Source organism: Indicator indicator, chromosome 19, assembly GCF_027791375.1.
Source record: "Indicator indicator isolate 239-I01 chromosome 19, UM_Iind_1.1, whole genome shotgun sequence".
Classification (NCBI taxonomy): domain Eukaryota; kingdom Metazoa; phylum Chordata; class Aves; order Piciformes; family Indicatoridae; genus Indicator; species Indicator indicator.
Genome location: NC_072028.1, coordinates 13,659,759 through 13,678,340, shown reverse-complemented (window position 1 = coordinate 13,678,340; position 18,582 = coordinate 13,659,759). Strand labels below are relative to the sequence as shown.

Here is an 18,582-nt window from a genome sequence, read left to right as displayed (position 1 = left end):
TTTCTCTTTTGGCTTCCTCACTCTGGAAGAAACTAACTGGCTTCTGCTTGACCTTGGCTATGTTTTGTTTTGGCTGAGTATCCTAACAAAATAACTCTGCTCTTTTCTCTTGTCCCTTTGTGTCCAGGGGGGTAAGGAGAGGGGCAGGGAATGGGAAGCTATTAGCAGCTCCCCTGGGGTTTGGCCAGGGGGGATCTTGTGCTGTTTGTAAATTATAAATACCTGTAAATTTGTGAATAGTGTTTTGTACATATTCATTGCATTTCCTCCTAGGTTGTAGTTTTGCTTTTAAATACAGCTTCATTTGCTTCCCACTTGAGCTGGTCTGACAGTTTAATGTTGGGGGGAATTTTCAACCCACCGCAACTAGGAACTTTCTCCCTTACCTATCACATAGCTATTTCTGATAACTCCTGAGTGGTTGTGCTGCGGTGTCAATTGCACTGTTCTAAAATAGTTTCATAATAACTGAATTCTGGGTTTTTGTTGTGTGTGTGGTTTTGTTTGTTTTGTTTTTTTTTTAACTTCCAGCCAACAACACAGCAGTCTCCTCAGGATGAGCAGGAAAAGCTCCTGGATGAAGCCATTCAGGCTGTGAAGGTGCAGTCTTTCCAGATGAAGAGATGCTTGGTAAGAATGTAACTTTAAAAATGCAATGAAGCTTGTTGTCTGCTAGAAGTAAACCAGTAAGTACACACTAACCTCTAGTGCTGTGAGGGAAATTAACCCTTTGTGCATCTTTCTGGCAAAAGCTTTTCAAATACATGAAGCAGCTGCTTAATGGGTGAGCCTTGAGTATTCTCTGAATGTATCTTCCTGGTTTTGCTCCAGTATTTGACAAGTAAAACTATAATGATGTAACTTTGTGATTTATGTGTTGGCATTTAAGTAAACCTAAACTGAGAAGCAGCTTGCTATTTGGCATCAGAATGTTATTGCTCAAAATCGTGTTATGTGGATCTATATGATGAGAAACTAATTATGTTCAACATACTGTTGTTTTTTCCATGTAATCTTTTCTTGGCATCAACTGCAGACTGTGAGGCAAATGATGAATTACCTGCTGCACAGGATACATCTTGTAGTAATTAACTGTAGACTGAGGCATGAATTCCTCTGTGTTGGGAAAACTCCACTGGTTAGGTTGTGCTTTATCTGGAATTTGTAGCCAATGCAGGCAGATGATGTCATCTTGCACAGTTTTCTTGGAGCTGAGAAGCCTGTTTTTATTTAGAGAAACTACTGAAAGTTGCAATGACAACTTAAATATTCCCATATATTTTTGTGTGGTTAGGAAAATGAACTTTGCAGCTCAGTGACGGTAGCAAGAAAGGTATCACCTCTTCCAGTTTTATACTCTTGAATGCTTTTGAAATCTTTGAAGTAGCTGTAGCTGAGCTGTTCACTGCTGTCTGGGACTGAGTAACAATATATATAAATATATAAAGAGAACTAGCAAATCTTGTAGTTCTCCCCCAAAACTTAATGCCACTTTTTACAATGGATTTAACAGTTGTGTGTGGGTGGTAGAGTAGCAGTTTGTGATGGCATCTTGTGATGCCAGGTGATTATATGCAGAAGTTATATGTAGCATAATCAACTGAGGCTTTCAGTAAGGTGCCACTCTTGGGTGAGAAATAGGGGAAGAGGAGTATGATTATAGCAATGGTCTGTTGACAATGCACATCATCTCATGTTAGAGGTTTCTTCATGAAATCTGAACAAAATAAGAGATGAGTGGGTGTGGGGGGAAGAGGAAATATGTTTTGCTTGTTGGATAGGATCTGAGTGGTAGATGGAGATACCTGCATAAGCAACACTTTTTTTTTTGGTGCTTTTTAGTATTACAGTTTACTACTTTGTCTCTGTCTTCATGTGTGTAGTCTTGCCGCTTTCAAGCATAGTGTTCACTTAAATAGGATGGGCAACATAGTACAAGCTGGATACTAAATCACTTGATTGAATTAGAATTCTTGCTTTCCTGATGGTTACTTAATCTTTGTATGCTTTTTAAAAAAGTTAAATGTGTAGTTGTTTAGTATGATTTCTTACAGGCTGTTCTCTCTTTCTTCCTCTAAAGGACAAAAACAAACTCATGGATGCTCTGAAACATGCTTCCAACATGCTTGGTGAGCTGCGGACTTCCATGTTATCTCCAAAGAGCTACTATGAGCTCTGTATCCTTTGAAGAGGAAACAGTTGTTCTGAATCTGGAATTAAATATTCATGTGTTTCTTTGGTACAATAACGTCTTATTGGTCTTGGGTATCTACTAGCACTTTTCAATGTTTAGTTGTCTGCATATGGTGTAGGAGACTATACTCTTTTCTCACTGTTTAAGATCACCCTTCCCCTTTGGTATAAACCAGGTCTTTAATGGCTTTCATACCTTCCTTTGAGAGGTCTCAGAAGTCTAGTTCTACACAAGTATCGGCTCTAGATTAGCTCTGCTTGCAGTATGCTGCCTCAAAATCTGTAATGCTAACTTGCTTTTTACGCTTGGTATCTGAAGCAGGAGAACCTTTTCATGAGACTTGGGAATAGAATGTGAATATATGCAAATACTACTTTCTCAGTGTGTGGATGATTTTCTTCTGAGAGACATGATTCTGTTCAATCATTCGTTTACTCACTGGTTTGATTTAGAGTTGGTTTATTTTCCTGATATGTTAAAAACGGGAATTGAAGGCTTAGGGTTAATATTACATGTTTATTCCCATAGTGGTAATTGTTTCAGAAAGAAGTACTACCTACCTGGGCATGGTTGTATTTGGCACAGCATCTTTCCTCAATATGAATGAGCAGATGATTCTGTAAATCTGTATAACTTAAAACCCTTAACTATGATTAAAAGACATGGCAATTTCTGATGAGCTACACTACTTGGAAGTCTACCTGACAGATGAATTTGCCAAAGGAAGGAAAGTGGCAGATCTTTATGAGCTTGTCCAGTACGCTGGAAATATTATTCCAAGACTGTAAGTGTGTGTTGCTTGCTTTGATTTTCTTAAAACTGGTGCATAGTGGTCAAACTCTGCATTCTTGCTTGACGGCAAGAATTCCATGTGCAGTGGTGATTAATGTTTCTGAATATCTTAAGAATGGATTGCTATCAGACTTTGGAGATTAAGGCCAAGATTTAGGCCATCTGCAGGTCTGTTCTTTCAGCCAGTGTGTTGGTTTTGTACATGACCAAGGTGGAAGTACTTTGATACTAGAATAAAGTTGAGTTTGGGCTAAAGAGCTGGTCAGTGGAAGATTAATCAAGTACCACTTTCTGACCAGTGAGATTGACTATACATTGACTCTTTACCTGTTTATGGACTTGTACCTGAGGATCTGGATCTTAGATCCTCACTCATGACCATCTGTCTCTTTGGAGTGCAAGAAGTGAGGGTGAAGCTGGAAATTTTTGTCAAGTAAAGCTTTGCGTTTCTGAATATGTGTGCTGGGGTTATTTTTGGCTATATGTTAGCATGCTTTGGGATGGTAACTGGAAGGCTTATCTTTAAATGGGTTACCATTGGGCTGTAGAACATTTAGGTATTCAGACTTAGGGCTCAGGTTTTGAATTGTGCTGTGTTTTTTAGTTCTTGACCTTATGTTCATGACAGAAAGTCTTTGAAGACAGCAAGCTGCTGCTTCATGCAGTTTCTAATAACTAGCACAATGTCTTTACCCCCTGCACAATCATTTGAGTTGTCTACTTGACGTAAATTGGAATTCTCCTTGTTGAGCGCTTCTGATACTTACGTGAAGGATCTGTGCGTATCCGTGTACGAGGCAGAGATGCATGCAGAGAGTATTGAGGTCTCTGAGTGTTACATGTTTCTTCTCATAATCTGAAGGAGAGTCCATGTGTACTGGATCATCAGTGCTTTGCATCTTGCATGTTCCTTCTACCTGTTGTTTAGTAGAGAGATGCTGAAGGAATGAATAGAGGCCTGGGGATTCCTGAGGAGTGTAACAGCCTTCGAGACCACAGTGTGAAAGAGGCTTAATTGCCTCTCCATAATAGATTACTTATCTATATGTGGCAGAGCTTGTTGGCCAGCTTAGTGGGGTGCTGGAAGTACAGACAAGCCAGTTGGAGAGCATTTAGAACTTGATTCATGCTAAACATTTATACATGTAATGTATAAAGTACAGTAATGAGGCAAGTGGCTGTTCACACTTGCTGTGCTCTGCAGAAGAGGAGAATAAGAGTTGGAAGTTGACTGAATATCCGACATTCTGGGACCTGTATGATACTTTATTGCCTTTTCTGCCTTGGTAATACTGTCAGGAAGGAAGAAATGTATTGTTGCCTTTGAGTGACTTTGCAGTTTGTTTCTGTGCCATTTGCAGGTATCTCCTCATAACAGTAGGTGTTGTCTATGTCAAGTCATTTCCACAGTCCAGGAAGGATATTTTGAAAGACCTAGTGGAGATGTGCCGTGGTGTACAGCATCCTCTTAGAGGCCTTTTCCTTCGAAACTATCTTCTGCAGTGTACCAGGAATATCTTACCAGATGAAGGCGAGCAAGCAGAGTAAGAATGATGGGCTATAACTTCATTCTGTTAACAGTAATTTAAAAAAAAAAATTCTCTGACTTTCTTCAGATTTGAGAGTTTGAGTTAGAACTCTGTAAACTTGACAGATGTTAAGAATCCCCTTCTAGAACTAAGGTTTGTCATAACTAAGGGTATGATCCTTTCTTATGGACCCAGATATTCCACTGCAGACTTCCCTATTCCTACCTACTTAAAAATTTGGTATTCAGCTGTGGATGGAAGAATGAACACCTCTGAAGCTTTTCCTGTTCCTAACCCATTTTCAATTTCAGTGAAGAAACCACTGGAGACATCAGTGATTCAATGGATTTTGTGCTGCTAAACTTTGCTGAGATGAACAAGCTTTGGGTGCGAATGCAACACCAGGGCCATAGTCGGGACAGAGAGAAAAGGGAGCGAGAAAGGCAAGAGCTGAGGATCCTAGTAGGAACAAACCTGGTTCGCCTCAGTCAGCTGGAAGGTGTGAATGTGGAGCGATATAAGCAGGTGTGGTGTCTTTCCATCGTTTTTGACTTGTATTACTTTTTTTAAATGCAACCAGTTAGGCCTTTCAGATGAGCAGCTTCAATTCTTAGAGCTATGCTAGAAGTTCGGCAATCCCGGTGCTTCTTGAACTCGTGAGGAGTTCTGAATGCTAAATGAAGCTGTGTGGCTAAATATGACTTGTGCATTTTTCTTATCAGCTTGCCTGTTACATTGACAAGTTTAAAACCCTTTCCTGATTCCCATTTTACTTAAGAGTGAGTTGATGTTCAGAATATGTACACATAGTGTTCTGTGAAAGACTTTACAAGTTAAACGAGGCTCTGTTTCATAAAGTATTCAAGTGAACTCATATGAAATCATAGTCAACCAAATACATCATTTATGCCTATCACTGGTAAGTTCTACCATATACCTGCTGAAAATTATTTTTGAACAGTACTGCTGAGACCTCGAGTGTGCCAGCAAAGCTAGCAGCACAGACTTACTCAACCTGCAAGCTTTGATTTAGTAATGTATAAAAGGGACAGATGTCTGAGACCAGTAGATTGTTGTTTTCCCGTTCTGAAGGGTAGAACTGCTGAAAGTTGGGACTTTTTATCAGACCGCCTTTATAGAAAGAATAAGCTGAGAGATGTTATAGATACTGCTCTGGACTGAATGCTTATGTGTGAATAGAACCTTAGAAAGTAATAGTGAAATCACTGTGAGACTTTTTTTTTTTTTTTTTTTTTTCCCCCCCTATTGTAGATTGTTCTGCCTGGAATATTGGAGCAAGTTGTAAACTGTAGAGATGCTTTAGCTCAGGAGTACCTCATGGAGTGCATCATACAGGTGAGCTGCTTTAATTCAGTTGCAGTGGTGGGACATAGGGACACATTTCTAGAGTTTTAGTGAGACTGTGGCTGCTTTCACATTTCTCATGAACTGGAAAACTTAATCACTGGAACTCCTACACAGTGGCTTGTCCCATATTTTTTAACCAGATGGGTATAGTAGAGATGGATCTATTTGGTGCTCCTTCTGTTGCAAAAGCTTGTAAGCATCTGAGCTAGCAGTGCCTGCAGTATGAATCATAATAGATAGCTGGGCCCTCAGGTTGCCTGGTTGTCTTGCATCGTGCATGTACCCAGTAAAGGCCAGCATGGAGAACCCTAATGCATTTGTAGGCCAGACCATGTTTACTCTCTGGTTGTCTGCTTTAGAATTAGTGTTGCATTTTACTGCTGTATAACAATGGGCAAATTCAGTTTATAACTTGATGACTATTGATCTAAAACTTCAGGTTTTCCCAGATGAATTTCACCTCCAAACCCTGAACCCATTTCTCAGAGCCTGTGCTGAGCTGCACCAAAATGTGAATGTGAAAAATATAATTATTGCTTTAATTGACAGGTGAGTGACCAATGGGGTGGAAATTGACTCAATTAAGTTTGTTACGCACAAGCAGATAATTCTAGCATTTGAAAGCTTTTCATTTTTGATACTGTTTAACTTCACTGTTTCTGTGTCTTTCTGTCAGCTGTGATTAAAGGAGTGAAGGGTATATTTCTATAGCTGCTTTTGCAGCTTCCGGTGAAACCCGCTTTAAGGACTGATTGAAACGTGTAAACAGATTAATCCAGGAAGCAACCATTTAGTGTTGAGCAGTTCCATGTTTCCGAACCAAAACGGCTGCAGTGTTCTGCTTTGACAGTCATGCTAGTTATAGAAACCTCTTGAAAGTCTGGAGACCCAAATGGCTACTTTACCTTCAGTTTTCATCAGAGAACATAGCATGCCTCTTCAGAAAAGAGGGAACAGGGAATGGAACTGCTTTTGTATATGCGGTCCATGTACCAATGTATGGACTTCTGTTACCACAGGGATCTTGAGTCCCACTGGCATTTGTTGTCCCACTGATTTGTTGTGGCTTGCTTCTTTATCTTCTCTAAGGCCTGGTGATGGACCATGTGCATTAAACATAACTGGTGTCATTTAGGATTTTGAAGTTTTTACTTAATCTATAGTTTGTTTTCTCTAGGTCATATCAGATCTATTTGTTCAGGTCTTTGGTCTTACCAGGATATCAATATTTGTGCATTTTGCAGGGAAGTAGCTCTGCCTTCCTCTGAGATATTTGCTGGTTTCCTACACTTTGTTGCCATGGATGAATTTTTTTCATAATTGTGTTAGCTTTGAACAGAACACAACTCCAAAATCCCGATGCCTACAACAAGCTAATTTCTGAGACTGTTTCAAGAGAGGTCACAGGATATTCACTTTTGTAATATGGCTTGTGCTTTTTTACTGTAAGGTTACTGCAAGTGTTGGAGGAACTGAAGGGATCTGTTCTTGGAATCCATGCATGTAGGGAAGACACTGCCCCTGGTTTTGGACTGCAGTTGTTAGCTTTTGTTAGGTGTTTCAGTATTGTGTAGGTAAGATGTGAATCTATGCCATGCAGGTAGTACCTGTTGACGTTTATCTTTATTTCAGCTGGCATGGGATAACTGAAATGGAACATCAGTGACTGCTGGGCAAGCTTGTGAAGCTATAGTCCCTATTCTCATGGGACTTTCTTGTTAAAGGAATCTTCCTGCAAATAGTCTTGCTGCTTTGGGATCTTTCTTGCTTTACTAAACAATTCATAGCTTTTAATTATGCAGCCATCTGCCTGCAACTTGATCATACTTTGTAGCGTGCTGGCCTTTACCCTCTGAGCTGTTGCCAAGAAAAGCTGGCTCGTTCCTTTGAGGAAGGCAATGATTGTTAGGGCTTTAGAAAGTCTGCTTGCTGTATTTCCTTGCCCTAAGGAAATACAAGAGTAGTTCAATGTCTGTTTGTCCTGGTACTTCAGCTTTTTCTTGCCTGACTTCTTCTTTCAAACCCAAAGTTAATTCAGAATCAAAGGTTAGAAACCCTATGACAATTAACTAAAAATCTAATCAAGTGCCTTTTTCTAAATATCTTTGTAGGTCTTCCTCTATTTCAGAATAGAATAATCCCCTAACAGTTAAAAGCAAAGATGACAGTGCTTACCTTTTTAAGCTGCAGCTTTGGTAAGGTGCTAGCCTTCCTGCAGTGATTCCTTTTATCTTGTATCTGACTTCTACAGAAGTGGGGATTGCCATGACTTTCTTCTGTTACAGAAACAGCTGTAGAGCACATTTGGAATTCTTGCTGGGTAGCAATCTCTTGCCTTTTATTTTTTTCCAAAACAGTATTCTTCTCTGCTTCAAATTCACTGTGTTTTGCTCATTTTAAACAGTGGAAGACCAAAACATGTTAATCTGTTTCTTAAGGCAAAGCATACTTAAGTCAGCCTATTTATTCTGGTTTTGCTCTGGAGGCTGCTTTTCAGAGAATGATACTGCATGTCTGACTTCAGCAATGTCACTCAACAGAAGTAGGATACTTGCTCTTCCATTGGCCTACTCTGTACCCCTTTATCTGCTGGAAAGAACCAAAAACTTGCTACTAGCTGAAGAACATGGATTATGAAATGTCCTTCTTGCTCTTTATCTTGCCATCACTGTCAGCACTTTTTTTCAGGATTTTTACCAGGCTTAGTTGCTCTAAGGCTTCTGACTTTTAATTTCCTTTTAAGTTGTAATAAAGCTTTTGAGTATACCTAAAGGATTTGCTTTTTATGCCATTATCTTGTTCTGGCCTGTATGAAAGGAGTGGAAAAACCATGCTGACTAAGCTGCTTTCCTTTATCTGTTATCAGGTTAGCTTTATTTGCACATCGTGAAGATGGACCTGGTATCCCGGCAGATATCAAACTGTTTGACATCTTTTCACAGCAGGTTGCTACCGTTATACAGGTATGCTTGTATTCCTGCATGCAAGTTTGGGGTGCTTTTTTGCAGTTACATGCTTTTCTTTTTATCAGCTTGGTGCTGTCTTGAATTTCAGTCTCGCCAGGACATGCCCTCAGAGGATGTAGTATCTTTGCAAGTTTCTCTCATTAACTTGGCTATGAAGTGCTACCCAGACCGAGTTGACTATGTTGATAAGGTGTTGGAGACAACTGTGGAAATATTCAATAAACTGAATCTGGAACAGTAAGTAAATGCTTCTTGCATTCTCTCTGAAGTGTAATTAATACTTTAAAATCTTGACTTCTGCGTTTCCCCATGTCTGGCAAGATAGCAAAGAGACATGCTTCACATGTGTGAGATTATTGTTTTGGCCCAAGCTGTAGAGGATCATGATAAACTACTAACCAGTACTTGCTCATCTGGTCATAAATCCTACTGCATACATGTACAGCTACACAGTGTGTATTCCAAGCTGTGTGTAGTCATCTATTCATCCCTTACAGCACTTTAATATGTTCTTCTTGCTGATTTTGCAATCACAGTTTCTGCTATTAGTAATATAAAAGGTGCAGTTTGCGCTGTACATCCTAAAGAGCAAGGTGAACTGCTTTGATACTTTATTTCCTTTTTCCCTAGCAGTGAGTTGCTTAGATGTTGTGTACGTCAGAGTTGATACTGAGGCAGACTTTAAATCCTGTCAACATGTGTGAACTATTGATTGTGTGTTTTGCATGTGTTCTCTTGTAGTATTGCAACAAGCAGTGCTGTTTCGAAGGAGCTGACTAGACTTTTGAAAATCCCTGTTGATACTTACAACAATATCCTGACAGTTCTGAAACTAAAACATTTTCACCCGCTCTTTGAATACTTTGATTATGAGTCCAGGAAGAGCATGAGTTGTTATGTGCTTAGCAATGTATTGGATTATAACACAGAAATTGTGTCCCAAGAACAGGTATGACACAAGTTAATTGAAATCCTAAGTATTTAAACTACTGTTTGAAGGTTTGAACAAAAATGTTTAGTGGCTTCAGGCAGGGCATGAGTTGTCTCTTAGCCTTCATGCCCCTGCATGCTCCCACCTGTCTGTCTTAGTAGCACAGGCTTTATGCTACTTGATAATTCCTCCACCCATGTCTTTAAATGCCTTGTCTTGTGCCTATTCCCTGACCTCATCCTAGAGACCCCTTCTACACATTTGAACAAAGACCCTGAATCACCTTAAAACTAGTCCTGTTACCCAGAGAATGCTGAGTAGTGCTTTTGAAATTTGAGGTTCTTCTATACTGTGCTGTCCCACTTGTGCTCAGGAGGGACGCTTCTTCAGGGAGTAAGGCAAATACATCCTAAAGCATCTCCAGCTAATAGATTCTCCATGTGCTTTGTCAGCACTGTGTATAGTAATAATAATAGTAAAGATAGTCTCAGTTGCTGTCAACTTCTGCTTATAGACTACTCTAGTTAAAACAGAGCTTATGTTGTCTTTAACAGGTTGATGCTATTATGAATTTGGTATCCACACTGATCCAAGATCAACCAGATCAGCCTGCTGAAGATCCTGACCCTGAGGACTTTGCTGATGAGCAGAGTCTTGTGGGACGATTTATTCATCTCCTGCGCTCAGATGACCCTGACCAACAGTATCTGGTATGACCAATGCTTCTGAATGCTTGTGCTCTTTGAACTGTCAGCTCTTGCATTATTTACTAGATGAGTTTAGTGCAGCTGGGAGCTGGAGCATCATTGCTCTGGCACTACAAACTCAGTAGAAAACATTATATATGACACCTTCAATGAAATACTTATTTGAAAAAAATCAGAAGAGGACTTAGAAACATTTGTAAATTTACACTTTCCCATGAGTTGGCAGTTTGCATGCAACTATATTAATTTGTGGTAACTTAATTAATATTCTGACCCCTTCACATGACCATCTATCTAAAATTCAGCAGGTTAATGGCACTCTGCCCCAGATTTAATTTCTCTTTTGATACCTGGAACTCTTGCTTTTTTTGATAATTACAGTTTTAACAATACATGATTATCAATAGGCAGAAATAATCCCAAAATTAGAGTGGGGCAGAAGCTAACAGTGCAGAAAAGTAGAGTTCCTTTGTCCCTCTCTGCAGGTTTAGAACAAGGGTGATAGGTGGGAAAGTACCACATTCATGTTGTGTGTGCAGCTTATTCTCAGAACTAAGAAAGGCAGTAAAAGAAGCTAGCATGTATGAGCATAATGAAAAACTAAGGACGGGAAAATGGCAAGAGCTGCAGGTGTGACTGCCAGCATGTGGCTCTAGTCTGTTTCAGAGTATGAAAAGATTTACTGACTTGTGTTTAGTTGCATTAAACTTGGTTTCTTTTACTTTTTTACAAGTTACTGTAAGAAAGAATAATCCCTGTTTGCAATTCCATTCAGCTGAGGGGAGCATGTATTCAGTGGCATTATTAAGTGCAATCTCAGGCAACTTCTTTCTCACTGCACAATCCAAAATGTATCTGCAGTTAATGTAGTACAAGTGTTGCCTAACACCTATTAAGCAGCTATAGGAAAAGTCTGAGCATATACCATAAAAAAGCTACGGAGACTGCACTTAATTCAAATAAAGCAACTTGTGTCTAGCATGCCCAAAATACTGTAACTTATCTGATGCTCTTCACGTGTTTCTGCTGCTCTCATTCCATAGAGTGCAGATTAAGTTACAGATGCACATAACAGCTCTTCCAAGAATTCTCTAAGCTTGTGGTGCTTCTGTTTTAGATCCTAAACACTGCCCGGAAACACTTTGGTGCAGGTGGGAACCAGCGTATTCGTTTCACGCTGCCACCCTTGGTTTTTGCTGCATATCAGCTTGCTTTTCGCTACAAAGAGAATTCAAAAGTGGTAAGTTTGCTTCTAGGTAACTCTTGTATACTTGCATCCTTTTGGCTTTCTAAAAAGTGCATTTTGGCTGACTACAGTATGCTAACACTTGATACAGGATGCTCGATTAGTTGTTAATTTTTTTTTTCGAGTCTGATCTTTACTTGAGATGTCAGTGCTTTCTAATTTAAGGAGGATTTTTTTATCAATTCATATTGAATTACCTCACCACTTGAGGAATGGTGAAGGAGAAATTTATTCATGAAAGTGACTAGTATGTGTTTTCACATGGAGAACAGAGAGCCACAAGGCTGCAAGTGATGGCTTGAAACTAATTTAAATTCAGATATTAAATTTTATCAACTTATAAATCTGTAGCTGCAGTATTTAATGTTTCTAAAAGCAAGTGCTTCTTTGTAGGTTACCATACAGTATTTGCAAAAGTGCACACTAAAATGTCAATGCTTCCCATTTGGGATAGCTTGAACATATAATTTTGTGGGGGGTATATTGTTGGGAAATAAGTAAAATGCTGTTTTTTAAAACACTCCTCAATTTTTAAAAATTCCGTTCCACTTCTGATTGCTTCAGACTGAACAGAGTTTTTTTCCACTTAACTAATACGGCTTTTGCTAGGTTATATTCCAGGCATAGCTTTGGTAACTGCAATTCAGTGTAGACTTCCTCAGAAGGTTTCTGAGCTGGTAGGAAGAATGGGTGTGAACCTTTTTTGTAAACTAAAGTACTACTTTGCTGACTCACTGAGGTGAGCACAGTGCTGCTGGGGCATTCACTACTGCTTCAGTAAAGGAGTGGCTGTAGTGGCATGCAGAAGACAACAGAATGGAGCACTTCAAGATCTTACTACAATTTAGATTGCCTTTTCCCTATGGCAATAATCTTGTTCAAGCTTTGGCTTATATTGCTTCTTTAGGATGACAAATGGGAAAAGAAATGCCAGAAGATCTTCTCATTTGCTCATCAGACCATCAGTGCTCTGATCAAAGCAGAACTGGCAGAGCTGCCTCTCCGTCTCTTCCTACAAGGAGCACTGGCTGCAGGAGAGATTGGCTTTGAGAATCATGAAACTGTGGCCTATGAATTCATGTCCCAGGTGAGTGTCCAACTATTACAGTCACTGTCCTGTCCTACCTTAAATTTGGCCTTGGTAGGTTTCCTGAACACCAAACCATCCAGTGTGATTAAAACATTTTGAACAATTGACAGCTAATGCTGCTAGGTAGAAACTCCTCATGTTCATTTTTGCTTCCCCAGCTGCTGTGGAATTGAGCTCCATTGCTCTGCTGATTTGAATACTCAGTTTGACATGGGCTGTGTGGCAGTGCCTCTTAACTTGCATAGTTGGTTTGCTGGAGGAGTGTAGCTTTCTCAACATCACATGCTCCTTCACTGCTTCAAAGACTGTCTCCCAGCTACTGTTACCTCGCTGGTGTTGCGCTGACCACAGGCACTCTGGAAGTTCTTTACAATTTGCAGTGTTCCCAACTGCCATGCTGGGCTTTGCTAATTAAATCCTTGTAGTGAAACCTATTATAAACTACTCATGAAAATCCCCTTAAACCTGTTATTTGATCCTTAAACCTTACTTGTTAAAAAAACCCAACAAAACCACAACTTCCCCATCAGATAAAGAGCTGTTGTGTTTCATGTTATCCATGTTGCAAGCTTTACCCTAATCTTTCCCTAATACTGCTACTAATGCATGTTCTGTAACTGAGTGGCTGATAACCTCAGCCTTTCCTCTGTCTTGTATCAGTTACCATTGTAGCACAAGATGAGAGCAGCATGACAATTACGTACCTTCTGTTAGAGATATAGCTCAAGATTTTGTCTCGTGTGTCCTTTCAAGGCTCTTCCACTATATAGCAGCAGTGCAAACACTACCTACTCTGTGGTCACTGACCTACCATTCAGCCTGTGCTTTACTGTTTTGTCTTTCAAAGAACCAAAGGTTCTTCAGGGACTAGTTCTGCCACTGAAGTTCTCTAATTCAACAGACGCTTGAACTGAATGAAAGCTCCATCTTCAGATTATATGTACATTGTATTTGTTTACTAGGACTGCTGAAGTACTCCAGTCTGGATTTACCTTGATTTCAACACTGTCAAGAAGGAAGGCCTTTTTTCTTTCCCGAATATTTTAACAAATATATAACTGTTTGTCTTGCCTGCCACGTCACTGGCAGGTTTGATTTGGCTTTTTTTCTGATGTTCTGCAGTGGTGATTAAGAATCTTCTTGTCTCCTTTGGCTAGGCCTTCTCTTTATACGAAGACGAAATCAGTGATTCAAAAGCACAGCTGGCTGCAATCACCTTGATAATTGGCACATTTGAGAGGATGAAGTGCTTCAGTGAGGAGAACCATGAGCCTTTGAGGACTCAGTGTGCACTGGCAGCCTCTAAGCTCCTTAAGAAGCCAGACCAGTGCCGGGCTGTGAGCACTTGTGCCCATCTCTTTTGGTCTGGCCGAAATACTGACAAGAATGGAGAGGAGGTAAGTACAAAGTGACAGCAGCATTAACATGTCTTGGTAACATTGTTCTGCCTTTCTTCTGAAGGCACTTCTAAAGTAGATGTATCCTTAGTAGTGTAGATTTGGTTGGAATGTTTTCTAATATATGAATTTTCCAAATTTCACTGCAGTTCATGATGCATAAATACAAAAGTAAAGGTAACTCAGATTTAAGGATGGAGGTACCATGCAAGATTTTGAGTGTCAACTAGTTGAATACTGGCTAAGTCCAGCCTGCATTTTACATGTTTGCACATGAACTACTAAGTGTCCAAATGAATCATACAAGTTGCTGAAGTTAAAAGTGGAGAGAGGGGGGAAAAAGAAAAGTGCCACATAAGCAGTTAGAATTATAAAGAACAGTGTTTGCAATCTGTTTTGCAGTGTGCATTAGAATTGACTGTGACTGATCTCATAATCAAAGGCTTTCAGTAACTGTTTATGCTATTGTCTGACCACTTGAAAATGGTGATAGGCAGGGTAACCTTTCAGTGAAAGCTTGTTCTGCACAGTTTGTATAGTTTTGTTTCTGTGGCAGACAACTGAGAAATGCCAAGGGAGGAGATACTAAAGCCCCCTAAAGGTCTTATTTCTTTAATTTTTGTGTTTTTCCTTCTAGCTTCATGGAGGAAAAAGAGTGATGGAATGCCTAAAGAAGGCTCTGAAGATTGCAAATCAGTGTATGGACCCTTCTCTGCAAGTCCAACTTTTCATAGAAATTCTGAATAGATATATCTATTTTTATGAAAAGGAAAACGAGGCGGTGAGTGGAAATGCAGTCTCTTCTGCATCTCTTTCTTAAAGAGTGTTTCTTTAAGCTCTGTACTCACACTTGCACCCCAAATCATGTCTCTTCCATTTGCTGTGTAGTCTCACAAAAGGCATAACTTCTGGTAATAATGGAGTTCTCGATACACTAGTGAAACAGTGGATAAAACTTCATTCTTCTTACATGGGGGAAAACATCAAATGTTTGCAGTTGAGTTACCTGAAGTATTTACTAGATCAAAACTTACTAGGCCTTAAAATCTTAAAATTTTTCTCATCTAACTTTAGAGACACCTAACTTAATATGTGCAAAAGAGCAAGAAGATTGTTACAGCTGCTAAAGGTCACTGCTGAGTGTGCTGCAAGCTCTAATTTTGAGAGATAAGACATCTCATGTATCAGCCCAATTTTGCATCTAAAATCTGAGATAGTTATTTACCTCATACATTTTTTTAAAATTTTTGTTAGCAGATTGCTAGTAAACTTATCCACTTGAGATCAATATCCATCTGATGTCATCATTTGATCAAGAGCAAACAATACTTTGTAGTTTTGAGAAACTATCCCAAGAGGTTTTTAGAGATTTGCTGACTTTTCAACAACTGAATTGGCTTCCTGCTGTAGTGGTACACTAGTATAAGAGGGAAAAATTAAACTGATTTTCAAAGCACTTGGCAGATGTAAAAACAGCCTCTGGATACAGTGGTTGTGTGTGGTGTATGTAGTGCTTGACAGCATAGGCAGTTGTACTTTCCATGGCAACAACTTTGTCACTAAGAGTAACTTTAAATTTGTTATCATCCTGATGTCTGCTGTTAGAGTGCATAGACAATATGATTGTTCTTTAGTTGTCTGAAGCTTTAAAATTTTCTATTGAATAAACTAGAGAGAAATACTGTGGTAAAGATTACAAAGCTATCAGGTTCAGTACCTTCAGTTCTTAATTTGCTGCAGTGGAGTAATTTCCACAACTCAGAAATTGAAGGTGCCCTATGAGGAACAAGAGAAAGCAGTCTCAAACAGTTTGTCTGCATGCAGTCCTTCTAACGACTGTCTAAATACCCATAGTTTAGAGTCAAGTCTGATAAATGTCTATGTGCTTATACACAGGTCTTGTTGATGACTCCTGTTTATGTTCTCCTGTAGGTGACAATTCAGGTTTTGAATCAGCTTATACAAAAGATAAGAGAAGATCTCCCAAACCTTGAGTCTACTGAAGAAACAGAACAAATTAACAAACACTTTCACAACACACTGGAGCACTTGCGTCTGAGGAGGGAATCACCAGAATCTGAGGGGCCCATTTATGAAGGTCTTGTTCTTTAGGAAGATACCTACTGTACTTCTTTTCATTTACATACCCTGTGTTTTTTTTAAGATAGATTCATAGGTTGTGCCTTTCAGAAACATCAAGTTAAGTTAGCATTCATGTGTTCAGTCTGGCACTTCAAACACTTGTGTTGAGTACTCTAACAAATTGGAAAGCTTGGACCAGCAACTACAGGTTTCCTCAGTTAGCATGGCTGAAACTTTCTATGAAATCCATGTGACATTGCTAGGGCTCTTTGGTTCTGATTTCTTGTCTATTCACTGTTGCTTCTGTAGCACTAGACTTCTAAACAGGCAGTGACTGTCATCTGAAACTGTGTCTGATCCTTACAGAGCATCAGATTGTTGGAATTATTGTATGTCAGATTCTGCTTGTGCTTTTCTTTTAATGCAGGTTAAAACTAAGTGTAATATTTTTCCCTAAAACCTAGAATATATTAATGCATGTTCGGAGAGTTTTAAAGTACATGTTCAAAAACAGAAGTTATATTTTGCATATGAAGGCTCTGTGACATTCAGTAAGGGCCAGTACTGTGCACAGGGCATATTTATCAAGATAATTTTGTTCCAAATAGTATTAAAATAGAGAAATTGCAATCTATATAGATATGTATAACCTTAATTACTGTAAATTTAGGGGAAAATGCATTACACAGGTTTATTCAATATCACAATTTTGCACCAGTGAAACAATAAAGTTGCTATTAACACCTGTTGTTTCATGTCTCTTCAGAGCCCACTGATAAACCCAGTGCTGATGTTGAATCTTCTGATAAGAGCAAAAGACCTTTTGTAGGGGACATTAAAAACAAGGCAGTTAACCTGTGTAAGTTGGGAAGCTGCTAGCCTTTCTAATGTAATAAATTGTCATTCAGACTAGTATTTTTCCAAATGATGCTGAAACACAATGCATGTTACCATTTCAGAATACTTTTATGACACATCCTGAGAGCTGTGGAGGATCGTATTGGATTGTAGGTCTGTGGGAGACAGATAAGTGGCAATTAAATGACAAAGCTGTAGGAAACTGAACAGTAGAACAATTGCCTATGTCAGCTCCTATGAAGACTGGTTTAGTCTGTAGGTTAATGCCAGCTTCTGAAAGCTTTGAAATGTCTGTTTAACTGAATGTAATATTGTAAAGCTAACTAACTTCCTTAACTCTGAGTTGCCTGCTGTAGTGAAAAATCTCCCTGCCTTCACTGGGTAGTGAATGAGACCTTTGTGGGAATGTTCAGTCATTTAGTGGTGTTTTTTGAAGAAGGCAAACATGATCCTGGGGAACAAGACATTAGTATATTAGTGTATAAGTCTGGCTTGCAGTGGAGGAGGAATAGGAAGATAATCTAACGGCTTTACTTGCACAGTGGTTTAATTAATGGCTTTCAAAACTCTTAATGTTGCTTTGTGTCCATGTATGATGTTCCTCTTAAGAGAACCATTAAGCTGATTCTGCTGTTAGCAAACATGATTATCATGCTTATGTAGATACATTCATATAGTAGGAATATGCCCTGCTAATCTACAGTATTTGCTGTTTGTTTAATCCCCATGGTCAGTCCTTCTAATTTAAGAAATGTCTTTGAATAGTGGTTTTGCAGCTTCAGCTGCAGTTACCCTAATGTTGTAGGCTAGTGCTTTTTTCCATGTAATCTTTAAAGCTACAAAGGTAGGACTCACCTACAATTCTTAAATACCTTTATTGCAATTTTACAAATTGAAAGAATTCAAAATACTGTCTGTAAACTTTAAGATCAACTGTACTAACATGCATTTGGCTTTGGAATGAAGAACTATAGCTGTTCAGTAACTATTTTTCCTGTCAGAAAAGGAAACCACTGTTAAGCAATGTAGAAAATGCTTATGATGGTAGAAACAACTTGTACCGTAGTGATGTTCAAATCAGTATCTTTTGTGGGACAAATTTAGCTAAAACACAGGATCTGGCTGTGCAGGCTTCACATGTGGCAGAGGCAGAATGGCAGAGTCTGTATGTAGTTGTTTACATTCTAATTTTCACACTCATGGTCAATAGTAAGGCTCCAAATTTTAAGACTGAGTCTTGTTATTCATGACACATGACTTAAATGTCTGAAATCATCAAGTAATACTTTTTTTTTTTTGGCTGACCACTGATGGTGTGATGGATAGATCCAATGGGTGTGGTAGAAGGAAAAAAAATTATTCCTGACAGCACTAGTAAAAGTCTAACTGGAAATATTTTTAAAATTACTCTAAGGGCAGTTT

The 18,582-nt window shown here is 39.1% G+C and overlaps 1 protein-coding gene across 1 annotated transcript; it reads left to right on the top strand.

The window, feature by feature from the left end:
* Positions 1–576: 576 nt before the first annotated feature.
* On the top strand, positions 577–17,008 carry VPS35 (VPS35 retromer complex component). Its single transcript, XM_054389536.1, has 16 exons — positions 577–630; positions 2,081–2,177; positions 2,855–2,978; positions 4,348–4,530; positions 4,827–5,040; positions 5,788–5,871; positions 6,323–6,432; positions 8,750–8,846; positions 8,938–9,086; positions 9,591–9,798; positions 10,335–10,490; positions 11,605–11,727; positions 12,641–12,820; positions 13,981–14,220; positions 14,858–15,001; positions 16,153–17,008. Exons 1-16 carry the CDS (start codon positions 616–618, stop codon positions 16,330–16,332), a joined length of 2,304 nt encoding a protein of 767 aa, XP_054245511.1. The 5' UTR covers positions 577–615; the 3' UTR covers positions 16,333–17,008.
* Positions 17,009–18,582: the final 1,574 nt, after the last annotated feature.